At 41.9% G+C, this 24022-nt stretch overlaps 1 protein-coding gene across 2 annotated transcripts in view; it reads left to right on the forward strand.

The window, feature by feature from the left end:
* Positions 1-24022, forward strand: part of LOC109909554 (cadherin-18) — a 363038-nt gene that overhangs the window by 331639 nt on the left and 7377 nt on the right. For both annotated transcript variants that reach the window (XM_031796728.1, XM_020508571.2), the window contains 3 exons: positions 1280-1401; positions 5559-5676; positions 16478-16732. In XM_031796728.1, coding sequence (XP_031652588.1) covers positions 1280-1401; positions 5559-5676; positions 16478-16732 — 495 coding nt within the window. The remainder of the gene's footprint in view (positions 1-1279; positions 1402-5558; positions 5677-16477; positions 16733-24022) is intronic.

Genomic DNA, 24022 nt, shown 5'->3' on the forward strand with positions numbered 1-24022 from the left:
ATGACCTGAAACTCATCGTTTACACAACATGAGGCCTGCAAATCACATTATTCTGTCTTGTAAAGGGATTCCTATTGGAATTCATTAAGTGTGGGAAATCCAAGATTTGACTATATTAATCACCCGCAACCTGTATTCAAAACGACAGCCAGGGTTGGGAATACTAAGTTATTATATTACCTAAAGCATCTGACCTGGAACAACTGTTTCAGTAATGGGTGTAACAAATCCATGTAAGATATTGGATTAGTTTAGAAAATGTTTTTCATTTGTATTTGAGTTGCATAAGCTCAATTAATGCGCAAATATACTTATTGAAACAACAAAATAAATCTACCTGCAATAGAGCATGGTGGATAAATATGATAATTATGTTTTTTTTTCAAAACAATGTTAATGAGTTTCAGGCCCATGTTTTAGGTTAAAACTAGGCCCGCAAAATAAGGCCTTGTGAAATATGTATTGTATTGTGTTAAATATGTTTTTGGATGGTAACTGGATGAAACAATATCAAACTATCAAGACCAAAGTATAAAGAAATTACTGTTGCTTCTATATTGATAAAGTTTGATCATAAAGTTACTAGTCCCCTACCCCACGGGAGACAGCGTTTTTTGTGTTCATTGTATTTTATTTAACACTGGAGAATTTGCTGTCCAGCACTCCTACTCCAAAATGCTTTAAAAATATGATATCCTTGTGATTCTTCGACATCCTTGTGAATATATTTGTTCAAAGATGTATGCTATATATCTGGGGTTTATTTAATGTTTTAATAAAAACTTGAACCCACTCTTGAACTTCTAAAACTAGAGAGAAAGTATTTTTAATTGTAACAAACCTATATATTTTCAAATAACTACCCCTTGTCTGGCCCACATATTGATTTCAATAAACAAATCGTTAAATATCTGTACGGCCCTTGCTTGAATTTCGAATTCCTGAAGTGGCCCTTGAGCCAAAAATGTTGCCCACCTCTGCCATATAGATGTAGGATCTTAATTGTATCTGTATTGTCGCAGCAAAATAATCCTGCAGCAACAGGACTTGAATGTTTTTTTCATAATGTTGCTTGATCGTAGTTTTAGGCTACATGAAAAGTGGAATATTGTTAATATAACTGTGTTGGTGCATTTTTTTGTGAATATATGTAAATCACAAAGCTCATTTTCATTACTGTGGTGCAGGAAAATTATTCAGACCTGCCTAACTTCTCTACCTATTCTCACTTGTGTGTTTTAATATTATTTATGAGTGTTTGTGTTGATGTTTTATCCAGACAACCCCAGCCTACTCAGCCACGTCCCAGTCACGGTGCAGGTGTTGGATGTGAACGACAACCCTCCTGAAATTAAAACAGATGAGGAGGTCGTTGTTTGTGAAAGCTCGAGACCAGGACAGGTGAGCATCATGCACGTACACATGAGTGGAGGGGGCGGTGATAAGGTGCAGTTAATACATTTTTAAGAGTGAGTTTAGTTGTGTCACCATGGCAACAAAACCTTGAGTTAAAGAAAATAAGTATATTTTATTAAAAAAATTGAGGGGGGTTCATAAAGTTTGAGTTTGAATGAAAGTGCTCAATAAAGGAATACTGAATAACAAAATATAAAACATGGCTTTTAAAGCTGTTCATACTTAAAGATTATTATCTAAAAAAGAGATTTAGCTGAAAATGAACTGCCAAATTGGCAAAACCTTGTCAAGGTGGATAGGTGTGGTTCACACTGTTTAAGTGGTCCATATTTAAGTAACAGCAGATAAAAAATAGGCTTAAAGCAGCAGTCAGTAGTAGAAACAATGAGTATGTTTACTGTACAGTAAAACCTCAATATTAAACAGATTATGGCAGTAGGCAGATTATGCAACAGTCATATAAACACCTTACAGTGCTCTGTTAATCTTAATTGGCATAAGGTCAAAATCGGGGGTAAGCATACGCTGATTAAACATCTGTTTTTCAGAGAAATTTTTCAAATTATTAGGACATGTAAACACCTTAATCGGCATTCCAGCTGTGTATTTGATCTGCGTATGTGCCAGCGCCAGTAGCGCAAGCCTACCTCGTTAACGCGAGTGAAGTGAGTTCAGAACAATTGAATGTATGTGTCTTAGTAATAGTTTTCACATACAAACTTTATTGGTCAGAACTCAGAATCAAATATACTTCCCAAAAATGACATCGTAGATGTGGTAGATTGTTTATTTAGATTTTGACATTTTCTACATCAGAGTGCCATCAGGTAGCCTGATTTCAGATGTGTCCATGTAAACAGAATTATTAGGGAAATTGTTCTTCTTGCAAAGCATGTAAACATTTTAATCAGACTACTTTATTATATCGATCCAGAATAATCACATTATTGTGTGCATGTAACCGTATTCAATAACAAATCATTTTCTGTAAAAAGTCGAGGGATGGGGCTGGAGAAATGTAACTGAATTTTACCATTCAGTGCCTTTTGAGAAGTGTAACTTGTTAAACAAAATGTTTTTAAGTATATTTCACATAATTTTAACATTTTGTCATAAAGGGCAGATATTCAACTTCATAAAAAAATGTTTCCCATCTCAAGATGTTAAATAAAAAAAGACTATAGTAATTGCCTATTAAGTGCCAAATAAAGTAACATGGTTGTCCATAACATCTTACATCAGCCATAAATCCCCTTGTGACGGGGAATGAAAGCTTGTTGTGTGCAACAGGGAGGGGCAATTGAATGCTAGCTTTAAAAAAAAACAGGTTTGACGTGTTATGCTCGACCTGCTCAGTTTTCCAACACAAAACACCAGAGGAGTAGAACCAGTTCAACTGCTTTTACACTATGATTTGACTACTAGATGTTCAATATGTATTGGTTATGGCTAGGGTTAAGGTTAGAGTTAGGGCTAGGGTTAAGGTTAAGGTTAGAGTTAGGGCTAGGGTTAAGGTTAGAGTTAGGGCTAGGGTTAAGGTTAGTAGATAGTTAGTTGAAATGTTGCTGATAGTCTGTAGACTATCCAAATAAAGTGTTAATATTTCATATTTAGTTTCACCATTTTAAAACGAGAGTTCAGTTCATGTAACAGAGTTGACCTTAAAGGTCCCGGACAGTCAAAATCATTGGATACAATTAGGATAAAAATGTAAGTAGAACTGCCAAAGTATGAAAAATTATTGCTGCTTCTTACATTGATAAAGTTTGATCATAAAGTTACTGGTCTTCTCCCCCATATCAAACATTTGGATTCAGGAGGCGGGATAGAGGCAGGATTATTAAGGTATTTTTGTGAAATCACAAAAAGCCTTATGTTAATGCACCAATGGTATCATCTTATTCTTCTACCTAATTTAAATAAGTACCACCTTGTAACAAACATTGCAGCAGGCGTGTTCGCAGAGGGGTGTGGTTTACATAGCTAGGTAGCTAGTCTACTAGTGCTAAAATATAATTAGAGGTTTACTCTATTCATTCATGGCAAATATACTTATAGATTTCTCCTTCATTTGTGTCTGGTGTTAGCTAGTAACTGGCTAGCTAGGAAAGAGTTGTCCAAAACTCTGAAGCAGTCATTACATCAAGATACATGCCAAACGGAAAAGTTATACAATCTTATTGACATCATCGATAGTCATGCTCCAGTATATCAAAATCATCTGATAGTCAGTATACATATTTCATGACAGGTACCCTGACTACACCCTGTAAAGTTGTAACTGAAATTCTCCAAGATGAACTGGCTAGCTTGATAAACAGTGCTGTCAACTAAATTTGGGCTAGCTAGCTAAATTATACAGCCAACGTTTTGTCTATATTGACGCTAATACAACAACCAAACAGTTGCATAAAAAAAAGCTATTTTGCATGGGAATCAGAATGAGAGTTTGGGACACATAAAATTATGGACAGACGTAAAGGAATCACAAAACACATTTCACGGGAAAATGTTTACAGTGTAGGACTTTACAATAATGGGGAAAACTTGGAGACATTTTGTGGTTGAGTGGGTTAAATCTTCCTAAAAGTCACAGAAGATGGAACGATGGACATTTCAAAATGCTGAATTTTGGCACTAGCTTGTCTTTATCCATATACAAATCCATGTGGTCTATATTAAAGGGCACTTTCATTTCTATACATACTAAGCTTTTACAAATTCTATATTGGTGCTCAATTTCTACTTAAAATATCAAAGGGACACAACATGCACTCTTTTTGTGGAACAACCCAACTACACTCAAATTCATAGACAGAGCTATGGATGCAAGGACTGACCATCCTTGATATCAAAAATATAGTCTTGAGGCTATATTGTGTTTGTTTACATTTACTTTGTTTGCAAACATTCTGAAGGGGTACGACAGTTGAACTAAGCTCATGAGGTATTTATACATTCTTCAAGAATCAATAGGTACATATCATTAATTCATTTTAGTCCTAAAAATGGATGTAGCAACTGCTGATTGCCCTTAAATTAGTGCTCTTAAGCAGCTGAGGAGCCCTTGTCCTCTAATTCCAATGTAAATTTCTGAATGCCTTACATGTCGGCAGTTAAATAGGTTGACAGTCAAAGCGGTAGCAGTTTTGTGCACCTCAAAACATTTGTATACATCAAAACATTACCCACAGTGGCAGGGTCTGTCGGGTCAGCCGCCTCCTGGGGTGCCTCTCCTTGGGCTGGTTCTCAGTCTCTTACCAATTAAGGGTAACAAGCAGACAACAGTGCAGAAGTGTCATTTATGAGAGCACTCGTCAGGCCTTGATAACTCTTACTGTCTGCGAGGCTGGAGCAGGACGTTCGAGAATTTATAGGCCCTCAACAATTCAGCTTCCATCGCATAAAGAAATGTACGTGAGGACAACAGATGGTTGCCAACGAGAAGTGTGTTTTGATAAGACAGGGGCGGCATCTGAAATGGCACCCTGTACCCTATATAGTACACTACTTTTGACCAGATCTCTATTGACTCTGGTCAAATGTAATGCAAAAGGTGTCATTTCAGACATAGTACGGGTATTTGTTAAGTAGATGATTATGCATGATGCATAGGTCAGATTGATATGTCTGATGCATGTGATCAGAATAACTAAACAAAATTATGAATTATAAATCCCCTGCAAATGTTTTAAACTGTGGTTCACATGATATTGCGTATCGAGGACTGACTTCTGGATGTTTACTTGTTAGTTAAGCATGAACGTACAGATGTAGGATCTTAATTTGATCACTCTTTTGTTACTGAGAAGTTTACTGCACTTTACTGCTTTTGTGATTTACATAAATTCACTGAAAACCCACACCAACACAGTTGTATTAACAGTATTGCACTTTTCATGTAGCCTACTTTTGGCCAGCTTAACCACTGATCAAGCAACATTATGGAACAAACGTTCAAATCCTGTTACTGCAGGATTATTTTTGATGTGACAATAAAGGTCAAATTAAGATCCAACATCTTGTAAGCAGCCGACCATAAAATGTGCCTACATTTTGGTTTGCACTGTTTTTAATATGAAGACAGGTCATGACTCATTATTAGTTAGGTATTGATGTTGTTCTTTCCTGATAAACAACAGGTGATTCAGACTATCGCTGCAGTGGATAAGGATGACTTTGCAAACGGCCAGCGATTCTCCTTCTCTTTGCTGAGCGGAATCCCTGTCAACCCCAACTTCACCCTCAAGGACAATGAAGGTATTTATTGCGTTCAATATAGTCTGTGTGCATTTCTTATGAGTTTTCTCTAGCTATGCCCTTTGGCTAAACCTCCATCCAAGGTTTCACATTCAACCACTCAATACCAGATATCTTTAGATACCTGCTACTTGTAAATATACATAGCTTGATTGTCAAACACATCACAGTTAGGCACTGTTGACATTTCAGGGAACAAAATTTCAATGAGGGCTCATATTATGTGATTTCCACAAAACATTAGAGTGCATAAAGGGATTGGAATAGAATGCTTGGGACTGTTGTTGTTGTCAGACAGATTACTTGCTTTAGTCCGTGCCTCTCTCTCTCATTGCTTTAGTCCGTGCCTCTCTCGTGGTACTGCTCTACCACTTGCCTTATTGTATTGTGTACCAAGGCAGAGGCCGAGTGAGCAGTGAATAGTTACCATGGCAACTGGCAGTCAGGGGTGAGTGTCAGGGGAATAGATAGGCTACTTATCTTAGCTCTAAGACCCACAGGTTGGTTTCTGTGTTGCAATCATGAGGCTTTTACACTCTCTTCTGCGGACGATAGACCCCATAGGTAGGTAGCTCTGGGAGATGAGAGTTCACAGATCTCTGGATCCCTGAGGAAGAAAGAGGAAGGGGAAAGAAGCGAAAGAAAATCAATGCGATAATAGGAGATAAGGCTGTTGAGCCTTTATAGTACCTTAGGTCCACACCACCAATACAGACCAGAGACGATGAATGTGTCCCAGATGGCACCCTATTCCACTATATAGTTGATAACCAAAGCCCTATGGGCCTGGGTCAAAGTAGTTCACCATAAAGGGAATAGGGTGCCATTTAGGATGCAGACCTTACCTTAGCTCTGTACCATCCGCCTCCTCTGTCCACCTTCCCTTTATAAACCCAGCCCAGAGACTGGATTTACCGTGTTTATCCAAGTGGCACTTGCAGACCCTCCTCACTTCCTCTCAACCTATACCTTCCATGGAGGTAGTTAGGTCAACAACCAAAAGTACTGACTGGTCTGGAGTGTTTAATGTTGAGGTAAAAAAAGTGACAAGGGTGCAATTACGGCCTGCAATTCAGGGAGTTCCTTTATGTGGCCATTCCTGCATCTGCAGGAACCCCTAATAATTTTCTATTGATCAATTTTTAAGCTAGGACAAGCAGAAGGTGGGGCGCTCCAGTACAGTAGGTGGCGTAAATGCATAATAAAGTTGGATGCCAGCCGCCGATAAACCCCACAGAAGGAGGGGGTGGTGTCAACAACTGTCGCTAGCTAGCTGTACACAGTTAGACAGTGTCATTCGTCCCAGCCTGTCGTGCACTGTTTCCCAACGGCGTGGGCAGGTGTTCGTCAGGCGGTAGCAAAGGACTCTGTGTGCTAGCTTAGCTAGGCTGGTACACAGCAGGCGGGAGCAACACCGTCTGCTAGCTCTAGCTCTAGCACATTGTGTTCCTAACTTGTAAGATAGACAGTTTGCTAACACTAGGAACTCAAGCCATTTTGTTCACCTAACCTAGAATTCCTTACACTCAAATTCCGAAAGCATTATCTACCAAGAGAGTTATCTTAGATTATAGTCACAGCCGTGTATATCCACCCCCAAGTAGATGCCTCGACGGCCCTGAAATAACTTCACTGGACTCTATGTAAACTGGAAACCATATATCCTGAGATTACTTTATTGTAGCTGGGGATTTTAACAAAGCTAATCTGAGAACATGGCTTCCTAAATTCTATCAGCATATCGAAGGCGCGACACGAGCTGGTAGCTTTCTGGACCATTGCTACTCTAACTTCCTTGATGCATACAAAGCCTTCCCCCCCTTTGGCAAATCTGACCATGACTCAATTTTGTTGCTCCCAGCCTATAGACAGAAACTAAAACGCCCATGCTCAGGTCTATCCAGCGCTGGTCTGACAAATCGGATTCCACGCTTCAAGATTTCTTCGATCACGTGGACTGGAATGTGTTCTGGGTAGCCTCAGACGATAACATTGACGTATAAGCTGACTCTGTGAGTGAGTTTATTAGCAAGTGCATCGGTGATGTTGTACCCACGGTGACTATTAAAACCTTCCCTAACCAGAAACCATTGATTGATGGCAGCATTCGTGCAAAACTGAAAGCACCAACCACCGCTTTTAATCATGGCAAGGCGACTGGAAACATGACAGAATACAAACAGTGTAGCTATTCCCTCTGTCAAACAAGCAAAGCATCAGTATAGAGACAAAGTAGAGTCGCAATTCAACGGCTCAAACACGAGACGTATGTGGCAGGGTCTACAGTCAATCACGGATTACAATAAGATTATCGCCCCGTAGCACTCACTTCTGTCATCATGAAGTGCTTTGAGAGACTAGTCAAGAATCATATCCTCTCCATCCTACCTGATACATTAGACCCACTCCAATTTGTTTACCGCCCCAATAGGTCCACAGACCACGCAATTGCCATCACACTGCACACTGCCCTATCCCATCTGAACAACAGGAATACCTATGTAAGAATGTTGTTCATTGACTACAGCTCTGCATTTAACACCATAGTACCCTCCAAACTCGTCATTAACCTGGAGGCCCTGGGTCTCGACCCCGCCCTGTGAAACTGGGTCCTGGACTTTCTGACGGGCCGCCCCCATGTGGTGAGAGTAGGAAACAACATCTCCATCCTGCTGATCCTCAACACTGGGGCCCCACACGGTTGCGTTCTCGGCCCTCTGCTGTACTCCCTGTTCACCCATAACTGCATGGCCAAGCACACCTCCAACTCAATCATCAAGTTTGCAGACGACACTATAGTGGTAGGTATGATTACCAACAATGACGAGACTACTGCCTATAGGGAGGAGGTGAGGGCCCTCAGAGTGTGGTGTCAGGAAAATAACTACTCACTCAACGTCAACGAAACAAAGGAGATGATCGTGGACTTCGGGGAACAGCAGAGGGAGCATCCCTCCATCCACATCGACAGGACAGTAGTGGAGAAGTTGGAAAGTTTTAAGTTTTAAGTTCCTCGAAGTACAAATCACAGACAAACTGAAATGTTCCACCCACACAGAGAGAGTGGTGAAGAAGGAGCAACAGCACCTCTTCAACCTCAGGAGGCTGAAGACATTTGGCTAAAACACTCACAAACTTTTACAGATGCTCAATCGAGAGCATCCTGTTGGGCTGTATAACCGCCTGGAACGGCAACCGCTCCACCCACAACCGCAAGGCTCTCCAGATGGTAGTGCGGTCTGCACAACGCATCACCGGGGGCAAACTACCTGCCCTCCAGGACACCTACACCACCCGTCACAGGAAGGCCAAAATTATCATCAAGGACAACAACCACCTGAGCCACTGCCTGTTCACCCCGCTATTATCCAGAAGGCGAGTTCAGTACAGGTGCATCAAAGCTGGGACCGAGAGACTGAAAAATATCTTCTATCTCAAGGCCATCAGACTGTTAAACAGCCATCACTAACATAGAGTGTCTGCTGCCAATTTACAGACTCAAATCTCTGGCCACTTTAATACAAAAAAAATAGATTTAATTTAGGTATCACTAATCACTTTAAACAACGCAACTTTAATGATGTCTACATATCCTAAATGACTCATCTCATTTGTATATACTGTATTCTATACCATCTACTGCATCTTGCCTATGCCGCACGGCCATCGCTCATCCATATATTTATATGTACATATTCTTATTCATGTAGAAACTAATGGGATGTTGAGGGGGGAGGGGGGGGCATTCATGTAGGAATCAATGGGATGCTCAAGGGAATGCTCACGTGCAGGAATGCTCCAAATTGCAGGCTGCAGTTGCACTTAATTGAAAACAGTGGTCGAAATGTGTTTATGTGTGAAACTAAAAATGATGCAAAATAGTATGCATGCAACTGGGTTTGCCCTTGAATTGTCTGTCCAACTTGACATCATGTTTTCTTCCAATTTTAGATAGTCTGTGACTTGTGTGTACCTATCTCTGAACAATTTCCTTCTCAGGATTGATCAAATGTGCCTATATCTTACCTTTGTCGATTGTGGCTTGATTTGATTAAATTATACTAATTCACTCTTATAAAAATGTGGGTTCTACCTAGAACCCTATATCTAACCCTCTATGAACGCTTCTACCAAGAACAATTTTATCCTCTAAAGATTCTTCTTAGAACCTTCTAATTAAATCAAATCAAAGTTTATTTGTCACGTGCGCCGAATACAACAGGTATGGACCTTACAGTGAAATTCTCACTTACAGGCCCTAACCAACAATGCAATTCTTAAGTAAAGAATAGGTAATAGGTGAACAATAAATTAGTAAAGAAATAAAAAACAACAGAAAAAGACATTGAAAAATAACAGTAGTGAGGCCATATACAGTAGCGTGGCTATAACAGTAGCGAGGCTAAATACAGTGCCTTACGAAAGTATTCACCCCTTTGGCATTTTTCCTATTTTGTTGCCTTACAAACTGGAATTAAAATAGATTTATTGGGAGTTTGTATCATTTGATGTACACAACATGCCTACCACTTTGAAGATGCAAAATATTTTTTATTATGAAACAAAAGAAAACTTAAGCGTGCATAACTTTTCATCCCACCAAAGTCAAGACTTTGTAGAGCCCAGTCTCAAATCTCTGGAAGACTGAAACAGGTTTCCCACAAGAATTTCCCTGTATTTAGCACCTTCCATAATTCCTTCAATTCTGACCAGTTTCCCAGTCCCTGCTGATGAAAAACATCCCCACAGCATGATGCTGCCACCATCATGCTTCACTGTGGGGATGAGGTTCTCGGGGTGATGGGAGGTGTTGTTTTTGTGCCAGAGATAGGTTTTCCCTTGATTGTCAAAAAGCTACATTTTAGTCTCATCTGACCAGAATACCTTCTTCCATATGTTTGGGGAGTCTCCCACATGCCTTTTGGCATACACCAAACGTGTTTGCTTATTTTTTCTTTTAAGCAATGGGTTTTTTATGGCCACTCTTCTGTAAAGCCCAGCTCTGTGGAGTGTACGGCTTAAAGTGGTCCTATGGAGATACCCTAATCTCTGATGTAAAGCATTGCAGCTCCTTCAGGGTTATCTTTCGTCTCTTTGTTGCCTCTCTGTTTAATGCCCTCCTTGCCTGGTCCATGAGTTTTGGTGGGCGGCCCTCTCTTGGCAGGTTTGTTGTGGTGCCATATTTTTTCCATTTTTTAATAATGGATTTAATGGTGCTCTGTGGGCTGTTCAAAGTTTCTGATATTTTTTTATAACCCAACCCTGATCTGTACTTCTCCACAACTTTGTCCCTGACCTTTTTGGAGAGCTCCTTGGTTTTCATGGTGCCTCTTGCTTGGTGGTGCTCCTTACATAGTGGCGTTGCAGACTCTGGGGCCTTTCAGGACAGGTGTAGATTGCACACAATTATTAATTATTATAATTGTTATTTCTGAAGGTAATTGGTTGCACCAGATCTTATTTAGGGGCTTCATAGCAAAGGGGGTGAATACATATGCACGCTCCACTTTTCTGTTTTTTATTTTTATTTATTTTTTGAAATAAGTCTTTTTTTTAATTTCACTTCACCAATTTGGAATATTTTGTGTATGTCCAACATGATGTCCAAATAAAAACCAATTTAAATTACAAGTTGTATGCAACAAAATAGGAAAAACACCAAGGGGGTGAGTACCTTTGCAAGGCACTGTACATGCACCGGTTAGTCGGGTTAATTGAGTTAGTATGTACATGTAGGTATGGTTAAAGTGACTATGCATATATGATAAACAGAGAGTAGCAGTAGCGTAAAAGGGGGGTTGGGGGGGGCGGGACAATGCAAAGAGTCCTGGTAGCCATTTGATTACCTGATCACTCTATGAAGAGTTATACCGATAACCCTTTTATCGTTGAAGGGTTCTTCCTATAACCCTTGATGAACGATTCCACCGTAATTAGGAGTACTGTCTTGGATTCACTTTCTGTCTCTGAATAACCATAAATGTGATGGTTCTTTGAAGAACCATAGAAAAATCCCAGACAAGGAATGTTTCGGCTCTCCAGGATCAGAATTGAATAGCCCTGCTATAGGGTTTAGTTGCATAATTTCCAGGGTTATTTGCATGTGAGTTTCCAGTACCAGCCATGCCTATATTTTCTAGTGACAGAGTGTTGTTGCATTCATTCCTTTCCTGTGGTTTTCACTGAGTCAGTTCCTAAGTGAATATCATTGAAATGTATATTTTAAGACAATGCATATTTCGTAAGGCCTTCTTTTGATGTTTTATGCTAATATAGTGGCCTGAAACTCAGTACATGCCACATCAGTCACATTTTGCTTGATCGAAAAGTGATGTTTAACTCCTTATAGAATCTAGCCTGAGTGGGGATATCCAACATTTTGAAATATTCACCTGCAAACTGCATTCATAATTATTTCAGAAAGACTTACATATGAGACTATATTAAACATTTAAACTGGAACAACTATTTTGGTAAAGGGTGCAATAAATTCAAGTAACATATTGGAATAGTTTAGAAAAATGTATGTTATTTATATTTGAGTAAAACAATATCAATGAACCAATCAATGTACATGCAAAAACACAGATATTGAAACAAACAATTTAAAAAAAACTACCTGCAATAGAGCATGCTGGGAAATATGACCATGATGTGCATGGTTTTGGTTCAATGCTGGTTGTTAACACCAACACAGGGTATGTTACACCACTGAGTGTTAATTGAACTCTTTATAGTTTTAATTTTACTCTTAAGTCAACACAAGAAAAGTCACACAAAAATATACACTAGATAACACTAACGCTAATTTGCTGTGTGCTATGAAAGGGACATATAGTATCTGCAGGCTTCCATTTATTTCAAGAACCTTTCAGAGTTCAGAATAACCGTAGATGTCACGTCAAGAAACCCAAAATTAACTCAAAGGTTCTTTATCGGGCAAGAGTTCTCCAAGGAACCTTAAGAGCTGAGGAAGAACCCTTTTAAGAATCCTTTTTCCCCCGTGTAGAGTAAGCTCTTGCCTCTTTACAGCAGGCTCTTGCACTACTACAGAGGTTGGGAGTGGATGTCTGTCTGCCAGTTCCTAATACTTCCCATCTGTTGTCGTGAAATTTAAGAAAATTCCTCACACACACCCTCAGACAGACAACCCCATTTGCATCCCAAATGGCACCCTATTCACTTTATAGTCCATTACTTTTGACCAGGGACCATTGGGTACTATATAAGGAATAGAGTGCCATTTAGGGAAGGAATAGAGTGCTATTTGGGACAAATCCTATGCCCTATCATTGCGTTACTGCTGCTGCAAACACTTTTACACTTTTAGCCATAAAAGCTAGGTTAAAGAAAACACACTGGCTAAGTGATACGTTCTGAACGATGCTATTGTTAAGGGTGTTATGTCGTCTCTGGTTTCAGCTGACTGCCCGTTTCTGCGTTTTAAAACAGCCCTGAAAGCATTACGGATACTTCAGAGGCCCATTTCTCCTGTCTGCTTGCAACCCCATCTTTGCTGAATCTCTAAAGCTATTATAAAACCTGAATTCCATTGTGTGCTATTCTCTGTTCTTCTCAGAATGAGTAGTTATTATTTCATTATTTCAAATCAAAAAGCCATGGCGTAATTTATGTTGCAGTGTTTCATTAAACAATGTCTATGGGAAAGAGGTATGTAAGACAACAGCTGATGCACACAATGCAATCGTGAGTTGTAGAATCTGGGGCTCGTCTCAAATAATGCTGGTAAAGTAGTGCAGTGTATCCCACATTTTGTTACATTATCTACATAAAAAAAGATAAACAGACGTTGCCTTTCCCAATGGTGATTTCCAATTACTCAACATTACATCCCTCTATGATCAGAGTTATCTGTGCCACATCATTGCGGTGACATTTGCTTTTCTTCACTGTTAATTATCTAGAAGGCTATGTTTTCTAAACAACCCAGTTATTTGAATAGATCAATAGATTTGCGAAGGCCTTTCATACAGAGGACCTTTTGTTATTCCAAGCTAACCAGCTTGGTAGAAAGCAACGCTGTCAAGCCATTGATATTTGGAAATTTTAATTAGCCGATGTATCATTCTTACAACAATTTACCGATTATGCTCTATTTCTATCTAACATTTGAGACACGATCATCTGGTTGAGCTTTTGGAGTATTTGTGCCAAAGAGTACTATAAGAATCCAGTATTTACGATCATTCTTAACTCCAAAATGTGCTTGCTTTGCTAACTTGGGAAAGACACTAAGACATTTATATCAAAAAGCCTACATTAAAAAGCATCTATTTGCATGATGCAGCCATTTGATGAAATGTGTTATAACATGCATTACAAAACATCCAGTGACGTAGTGTACTGTATCTGTAAATCACATCCAGATATACTACTTAATTTACTGTTTTAACATGCACAGAAATAGACCACATCCATGTTTTCCTTTTGGTAAATATTTTCGTTATTAAACATTCAATGAACTACAAGGAGGGAAAAGTACATTGTGCATTCAGCACCACGGACAGAACTCTTGTTAACGGGTATGCACAAAACACAAGAAAGAGAGAGAGCTCAACATTACATTCAAACTACTCAATCAGTGTGAGGAGTGAAGTCTCTGATGGGTATTGACTAGAGCAGTGAAGTCAGGTATAGTTTCTGACATCGCTATGCACAGGATTGCTGAGAGGTGAGAGTCAGTAAGAGATGATCTGTGCCTTGACTTGTTATATTTTTTCACTGAAAATGTCTGTTCACATACATATGTTGACCCAAACCGTACAAACAACTTCTGAGCATAACTCCTAATAATTGGAATGTTTTGTTCATCGAGAGATGCATAGAACCTCGTAAGTGACATTGTTTTGAATAGTTCTCCAATCACTGCATCAGACTGAAGATCGATAAGCTCAAGTTGCAGGTCAGTGGGAGCGTTATCCACATTGAAGGTGAAAAGAGAGGAAACCAAAGCATGTCATTTTCCAACACTTTGAAATCCTCAAAAGGACGAGAAAACTCAACATTCAAAGCACGCAGCAGCGATGTATACTTCTCCCGCTGATCATCTGATAGGGAACAGACTAGTAGTGTCGGAAGGTAGGTGAGATTGTTGGCTTCTACTTGGTGGGTCAGGAGGAGAAATTTTCCATTGAATGATTTGACAAGGCTGTACATCTGATGTGAAAAAAGACCCTTCCCTTGTAGTTTGGAATTCAGTTCATTCTTGAGGGCCATTAATGTCTACAGGGAAGGCAAAATCAGCCAACCATTCTTTATCTTGCAGTTGAGGGAAATCCACATATGTTCTTTTAATTTTCAAAACTTGATTCCGCAGGCCGTAATGAATCAGGCCTTTACCCAGGCCTGGTCTAGCTGGTTATGCTGGCAGATCGTTATGATTTCACTGGTGACCAGCCTTCGCTGTGTTTTGGTCATAAGCTAAAGCAAAAATAGCATCAAGTGACATTATGTTGACAAAAGGATGTTTAATTCCCATTGGAATCCAACCAGAGTGAATCCCAAAATCTGCATCCAGAATGACTACCAGGGTGAAAAGGATGATTTAATGAGACTACCTAAAGCATCTAAACTGGAACAACCCTTTCAGTAATAGGTGCAATGAATCCACCTAACATATTTGATTACTTTAGATATGTTATTTATCTTTGTGTCACACAAGATCAATTAATTGATTAATTAATCAATCAGTGTACATGCAAAACACATATATTGCAATAAACAATTAAAAAAAATATCATATTCTCTTTTGCCAGCTGCCTGAATTTCCTCCTACTCCACTGTATGATACAGATTGTTAAAAGATTAGAACCAATAGACATTCTGTCATTTTTCCCTTTGGGGGAAGCTTTTTGGGTGCCACATAGAACCCTTTTATTTGTCCCTGCACACCAGGAGGCTCTCATGGAGTCTATATTATCTTGGATCTGGGCTTCAGAAATGCAAGCTATGATCGTGAATACCAAACATCACTCTCTTTCTTTTCTTTATCTTACAGCTCTCACTCTGTCTTTCTCTCTCTCTCTCTCTCTCTCTCTCTTCCGCCCCCTCCTGTCTTGCTGATAGTGTGATACGGCGAGTCTGAGTTAATAAAGCTTGAAGTACGTGTTGTCATTCCGACTGTCAATCATTGTAATTATTCCATAGATGGAGTAGAGATTAGAGTGTGAGGTGGTGGAGGTCTAGGAACACTAGTTTGGTAGCTACTACTTTACACTACAGTGCCGTCTGTATGGAGGAAGTGTTTTCACAGTGAAGAGAGAGGAGCCAGTGCCTCTCGCAACCTCCACTGGAATATCTCCTTTTATTTCCCTTTTTCCATCTTTCTTTCATGTCTCTTTCCTTCCTGTCTCACCTTTATTAGTAGAGTGGCCTCGTGGATGTTCAAGGTGAACTGCTTATTTCGTGGTTTATTGGAATGACTCGGATATGAGCTATAACAGGAACAAAAAGTAAACAACAAGCAGAGTTAACAGACACAGAGAAAGAGACATTTACCAGCTTGAAAGAGACAAGGAGTATGTATGTGTATATCGGTAGACTTGTGGAATAGAATAATTTTCTATTTCAAAGTGAAAGTACATTTGCTCGCTGTCTCCATTAAAAATCCATCTGTGGAAGTGGGTTAGAATGGAGCGCTCTGGACAGAATCGCCCCTAATGGGAAGTGCGGCCTGGGTAGCTAGTCGTCCTGAATGAGTCCTCTCCTCTAATTTGTCCTAATGAGTGTATTTTCTCTCTCTCTCTCTCTCCGCTCTCTCTCTGTCTCTCTCTCGTTCCAGACAACACGGCCAGTATCATTGCGCGCCGGAGGCGGTTCAGCCGACTGGTCCAGGAGTTGTATGAGCTGCCCATCGTGGTGTGGGATGGTGGGGAGCCGGCACTGAGCGGCACCAGCACTCTGACCCTGCAGGTGTGCCCATGTCAGTGGAACGGGAGGGTGCAGACGTGCCAGGATGAGAGGGGCCTCCTCTCCTCGGCAGGCCTCAGCACGGGGGCCCTGATCGCCATCCTGCTGTGCATCGTCATCTTGCTGGGTAGGTCTTGCCTGGGTCTTTGTAACATCAAGCCTAAGGGTATGGAGGAGGTTATGGGCCACCTGGAGGGCCCCCCACCTTTGGGCAATTATTGGTGGTGATGATGGATGGTATGGGTGCAGGCCTAGATGGCATCACGCTTTAGGGCATGTTTTTGGAACACCCCGGGGGCATCTTGTCTGAGGGGCAAGGTGGTGAAGGGTATGGGTGTTAAAAACGCCTGAAGACAGGGTGAAGTGTAAGGAGTAGAGCAGCAGGAGGAGGAGTGGAGACCTCACAGAAGGAGGGATGACAGACCAAGGGTAGAGGAGGAGATAGGGAGAGAGATGAATGGAAGGGTAAGGAAGGACACAAGTGGGTTTTAGAAAGAGGGAGGAGAGGGACAAGGTCAGGATGATGTAGAAGTGGATAACAGAGAGTTAGTGAGATTGGGCCAGATGGGGAGATGGATGAGTGAAGAAAAATGGACTAAGAGGAGAATAGAAGGAGGTAAAGGAAGGGAAACAAGACTTTAGAGAGCGTGGCACAGAAGGGGGGTAGAGCTGTGTTAGACCTGTCCAGAGATCTTCTGATGCTTTCTATTTCCATAGAGTCAGGATAAACACACTATTTAGGTTAAATTAATGTGTTGTCTAATAATAAATGCTTTATAATCAGAGATCACAGAGAATTCATGTGCCACAGAATTCATGTGAATTTCAGCATAGGGGAAACTGCACTGCCCCCACTGCCAAATACCAACAAAGTGCCTCTCCAGAGCAAACAGAACAGCGGTAGGACAGTGAAGAGACTGTGTATAATGAACAGAATCCGCCATCACCCACTCACCCCATCTCCCTTGATTGTCCGTGGACATCGGTGCGTGAAGGTGATGAATATTCATATCAGTCTCACCACGGCTTTGTCAGAGACTGAGGCACCCAGCAACTAAATGCCATCATCACTGTTTGAAGCAAACACATGAGTGAGAGACTGCAGAGTGAGAGACTGCAGAGTGAGTGAGTGAGTGAGTGAGTGAGTGAGTGAGTGAGTGAGTGAGTGAGTGAGTGAGTGAGCGCGATACTGTCTGGTGCAGGAATATTGAGATAAGGTGGGGAAGGAATTGTTCGTGTGAAACAAAGCTGTTTCATGCCAAGAGATAGATTGACTGAATGGTCTTACTGTAATGAGCCATCCTCATTATACAAAAAAACACCCCCCCCCCCCCCCCCCCCCCCCCCACAAAAAATGAATTTTGCGACACCATAACCTCCACACAATCACATTACACTTTACACAACAGTACAATACACCCTTCAGCACCACATTACAACAGTACATCTAGCCCCCCCCCCTCTCCAGCATTAAAGACAGCCCCCTTGAGCCCCCATGCCTCCGGAAACATCTCCACACTGTTGATCATTTTGTAAATCTTGAACTCAAACCTAAGACACGCAGAGACCATGCATTTGAATAATAACACTGGATCTGATGCCCCCGTCATTCCCAACTGCTGTGCCAACTCTTGGGCAGTTTTCCACCCCCCAGCAGCCGTAGGTCTGCTCGTCTCTTGATGCTTGCTGCCATTATACGTCTGTGCAGGGTGGCTGAATGACCAGACCTCAAAGGGATAAGTGGGTCGTGGAACATGGGCTCCTCCCACACCCATGGCCCAGGCACCATACCCCCCCCTCTCGTGTGGGTCTCAGCAGTTGCCAGGCCCTCAGTACTGCAGCACAAAAATCAGAGACCACTGCTATGTCTCTCCGGCCGCATTAGGAAAAGCTGCAGATCTAGCCCCAAACCACCAGCCCTCCTCAATAGAGCACATGCTGGTTGAGTACCTTCTCAACAAAGCACAGTATGGTAGAGTACCTTCTCTGCCGCTTTGAGTCGGATCCCTTCCACCCTGCTCTCCAGGTCCACCAGGCCTAGTCCCCTCTCCAGGTACAGAACCGCCGCCCTCAGCCAGTGATGCCCCGACTAAAGAAAATCCACTAACTTGCACTGCAGCTCCGCAAGCAGACCACCGGCTCCGCAAGCAGATCACCCGACTAAAAAAAATCCACTAACTTGCACTGCAGCTCCGCAAGCAGACAATTGAGAACGGCCAATTTCTGCCATAGGGAGGATGCTGCCAAGTTGTTGATGATCAGCACCCTCCCTCTGTATGACACTTGGACAAGAGCCACCTCCACTTCGTCAACCTTGACAGCACTGCTTGTGACACTCCTTCCCAGTTCTTCCTAACCCACGCCCCTGAGCCCAGACACCCCAAGCATCTTGAGACCCTCACAGCACACTGCAACCCCCTTCGAAACTGCAGAGGTGCCCTGTCCCTCCATGCCCCACATAACAGAGCCTCACTCTTGCTTCGTACACCCTCAAACTATTTCTTGCTCATTCTTAACCAACACTGAGACATCATCAGTATATGCTGACACTGCTATAACTGTCGCCAACCCTATGCCTGGTTCACACACTCCCTGTAGTCTCCTGAGTAACAGGCCCAGAAAAGACAGAATAACAAGAGTGTATAGCGGCCCCGACCGAGGGCATCCCTGGCGAATGCCCTCCCCCGACCTTGACCATACATGAAGCCCCAGCATACAACACTTTAACCCAGGCCACAAAATTCTCACCATAACCAAATAAGACAACACATTGAATACATATCCATGGTCCACCCAATCTAAGGCTTCCTCCTGGTACAAGGTAACCATTTAAAAATGTAAATTAGAAAGCCTTGACAGGCATGTCCCTGATTATGAACAGATTATCAGTGATTGAGCATCCTGGTGAAAAACAAATGTCTTGTGCCAATGACTGTTGAGAAGAACGTTTCAACATTGGAGTACAGGGCTTGGCGTGTCTCTCGAGGAGGCTGAAAAGAGATTTCAGCTTGGAAAAGTTGAATATTTTCAGGAATTGGGTAATTGGGGAGCAGGATGGGAGGGGAAGAGAGAGGAGGTTCAAAAGACTGAGGGATGCAGAGGATGGGTTTGAATCTGTTGAAGCTAGTAATAACAAGGGAGAGGGTTTGTCGAGGAAGATTGGTGTTAAATCCAAACATAGCGAGCCGGACACCAGTTTGAGTTCTGGAGTGGAAATGGAAGAGGTAGAAGGTGTTGTGAGGCGCTCGGAGCCCAAGCCTTGCATTGATGGACATGGTTATGATAAAGATAGGTTTGGTCCAGTGGGAGTGAGATTTTTGAAGTTGGATGGAATAGATGGTTGGTACTGGTGAAGTTACCCCCCCCAGTACTAAATTCTTTATGATGGCAGCCATGTTTGTTTCTGTTTGACAAGCAGAAATGGACAAATCCCAGAATAACATTCGCTTTAATTAGGACGCAAATAAACAAAGTCAAAGATGGCTGCACCCATTGCCCGAATAAGACCAACTTAGTTTGTTCACTTTTGCATTTATTACAAATCTTCGATGTGCTTGTTAAAATGTCCGATGTGATTGTATACAAGAATTGAAGCACATGACTTGAAAAGTAATTTGACTGTTTTTAACAAATTACAAAGCAAATAGTGTTATCACCTCAAAGATGATCAATACAAGCCTACTGCCTAGCCTAGCCGTAGGTAGAAAGCTAAAACAGCTTGCCAGATTAGAATTTTTAGTCAGTAATACTTGAAGTTTATACAAATGTATAAGAGATGGATAACTGGTCCATCCACGTAACATTCAGCCCGTAGATGACGCCAATGTAAAAACCTAGATAATCCTGTCTAGCTCCTAAATTTAAGAAATTATATCTACAACCTCGCCTCACTCGTGCACATGTAGCTGATCACACGCACACATCATTCAATCTGATCATCCACACAAACTACCTCACTTTGTTGCTTACGTGACTTTGTCCACTACCCTGTTCTCACTCTCCTCCGCCCGACCGGGTTTAAACCTATCCAAGCCATAACAACTCACTGCGTTTGACGATTGCGAAATATCTTTCTTGCTTGGCAATGTGGCAGGCATCTGTAGGCGACATGTCCAGGTGTAATAATACATTGACATGATGATAAAATGTTGTCACAGCTGTAGCCTAATTTTTCCAGGTGAAAATACATTCAATTAATTCAAAAAATGAACAAAAACTATTTAGGATGCCAGCGTTTCCCTTAGCGATGGTCAGCATATAATACAGTGCATTCGGAAAGTATTCAAACCCCTTGATCTTTTACACATTTTGCTACAAAGCCAAGGTGGCATAGCAGTTCAGACGTCTTTTGTCCTCGTCTTGTCGTGTCCTGTGTATATATATATATTTACAACTTTTTCACATACATTTTATTTTTATTTTCCATCAACTCATCTTCAAAACACTCTCCTGCAACCCACCTCACCAATGTATATTTATAAAAAAGTATTATTTACCTCAGATCTGTAATCCTCCAAGAAGCTAGCCAGAAACTCCAAGAAGCTAGCCTGAAACTAGCCAGAAGCTAATCCAGAAGCTAGTTCAGAAGCTAGTTAGCTCCTTTACTGGCAAATCGTTAGTATTCAGCTAACCACGGTTTGTGGTCATCAGCTATCCTTTAGCTCGAAAATCTATCGCCAGTTCTGTACGGCGCAGCGCGGCTCGGAACGGAACATACCGGACCAATTTTTCTCTCCATGTCCCTGGATTTCGACTGCTCTTTGGACATTCATACCCGGATCTCACAGCTAGCTAGCTGCTATCTGTGTGACTATCGGCCTTCGTCGATTCCGGAGCAAACATCAATTATTCCGGAGCTAGCAAGCTCCGTCAATCACTCCTGAGTTCCATCAATCACACCTGGGCTGCAGTCACCTATACCTATGTGAACCTGTGTAATGATCATGCTGTTTAATCAACTTCTTGTTATGCCACACTCGGATAGGCTGCAGTCGCCTATCCGGACCCGTTTTACTGCCTTCGCGGAGCCCCACCGGGCCTTCACAACTGGACTGCCGACGTTATCTACCCGAAGGAGTTATTCGGCTGGCTCCTCTGTCGCGACGTTACCTGAACGCCCATCTGCGGCCTGCTAACCGTTAGCTGTCTTACCGGCTGCTATCTGAATAGACAATCGGACAATATTATTTTTTATTTTTATTTTTTATTTTTAAATGTTTTCTTCTTGGGCCTCTATAACTATATCTATTGTTTTTATTTTTGTTGTTGTTGTGTGATTTGGATTAATCCCCTCTACCACACGGAACCCCACTAATCTACTGACGGAACGCAAGAGGTGGCTAACAACAGACCTCCATCCTATGCTAGCTTGCTACCGATGCCCTGGCTAGCTGTCTAAATCACCAACCAACCTCTCCACTCACCGGACCCTTTTGATCACTCGACTAAGCATGCCTCTCCTTAATGTCAATATGTCTTGTCCATTTCTGTTCTGGTTAGTGTTTATTGGCTTATTTCACTGTAGAGCCTCTAGTCCTGCTCACTATACCTTATCCAACCTATTAGTTCCACCACCCACACATGCAATGACATCTCCTGGTTTCAACGATGTTTCTAGAGACAATATCTCTCTCTTCATCACTCAATACCTAGGTTTACCTCCACTGTATTCACATCCTACCATACATTTGTCTGTACATTATACCTTGATGCTATTTTATCGCCCCCAGAAACCTCCTTTTACTCTATGTTCCAGATGTTCTAGACGACCAATTCTCATAGCTTTTAGCCGTACCCTTATTCTACTCCTCCTATGTTCCTCTGGCGATGTAGAGGTGAATCCAGGCCCTGCAGTGCCTAGCTCCACTCCTATTCCCCAGGCGCTCTCTTTTGACGACTTCTGTAACCGTAATAGCCTTGGTTTCATGCATGTTAACATTAGAAGCCTCCTCCCTAAGTTTGTTCTATTCACTGCTTTAGCACACTCTGCCAACCCGGATGTTCTAGCTGTGTCTGAATCCTGGCTTAGGAAGACCACCAAAAACACAGACATTTTAATTCCAAACTACAACATTTTCAGACAAGATAGAACTGCCAAAGGGGGCGGTGTTGCAATCTACTGCAAAGATAGCCTGCAGAGTTCTGTCCTACTATCCAGGTCTGTACCCAAACAATTTGAACTTCTACTTTTAAAAATCCACCTCTCTAAAAACAAGTCTCTCACCGTTGCCGCCTGCTATAGACCACCCTCTGCCCCCAGCTGTGCTCTGGACACCATATGTGAACTGATTGCCCCCCATCTATCTTCAGAGTTCGTGCTGCTAGGCGACCTAAACTGGAACATGCTTAACACCCCAGCCATCCTACAATCTAAACTTGATGCCCTCAATCTCACACAAATTATCAATGAACCTACCAGGTACCTCCCCAAAACCTTAAACACGGGCACCCTCATAGATATCATCCTAACCAACTTCCCCTCTAAATACACCTCTGCTGTCTTCAACCAAGATCTCAGCGATCACTGCCTCATTGCCTGCATCCGTAATGGGTCAGCGGTCAAACGACCTCCACTCATCACTGTAAAACGCTCCCTGAAACACTTCTGCGAGCAGGCCTTTCTAATCGACCTGGCCGGGGTATCCTGGAAGGATATTGATCTCATCCCGTCAGTAGAGGATGCCTGGATATTTTTTTTAAATGCCTTCCTAACCATCTTAAATAAACATGCCCCATTCAAGAAATTTAGAACCAGGAACAGATATAGCCCTTGGTTCTCCCCAGACCTGACTGCCCTTAACCAACACAAAAACATCCTATGGCATTCTGCATTAGCATCGAACAGCCCCCGTGATATGCAGCTGTTCAGGGAAGCTAGAAATCATTATACACAGGCAGTTAGAAAAGCCAAGGCTAGCTTTTTCAAGCAGAAATTTGCTTCCTGCAACACTAACTCAAAAAAGTTCTGGGACACTGTAAAGTCCATGGAGAATAAGAACACCTCCTCCCAGCTGCCCACTGCACTGAAGATAGGAAACACTGTCACCACTGATAAATCCACCATAATTGAGAATTTCAATAAGCATTTTTCTACGGCTGGCCATGCTTTCCACCTGGCTACTCCTACCCCGGACAACAGCACTGCACCCCCAACAGCAACTCGCCCAAGCCTTCCCCATTTCTCCTTCTCCCAAATCCATTCAGCTGATGTTCTGAAAGAGCTGCAAAATCTGGACCCCTACAAATCAGCCGGGCTAGACAATCTGGACCCTTTCTTTCTAAAATTATCTGCCGAAATTGTTGCCACCCCTATTACTAGCCTGTTCAACCTCTCTTTCGTGTCGTCTGAGATTCCCAAAGATTGGAAAGCAGCTGCGGTCATCCCCCTCTTCAAAGGGGGGGACACTCTTGACCCAAA

This window comes from Oncorhynchus kisutch, linkage group LG18 (assembly GCF_002021735.2).
Source record: "Oncorhynchus kisutch isolate 150728-3 linkage group LG18, Okis_V2, whole genome shotgun sequence".
Classification (NCBI taxonomy): Eukaryota; Metazoa; Chordata; class Actinopteri; order Salmoniformes; family Salmonidae; genus Oncorhynchus; species Oncorhynchus kisutch.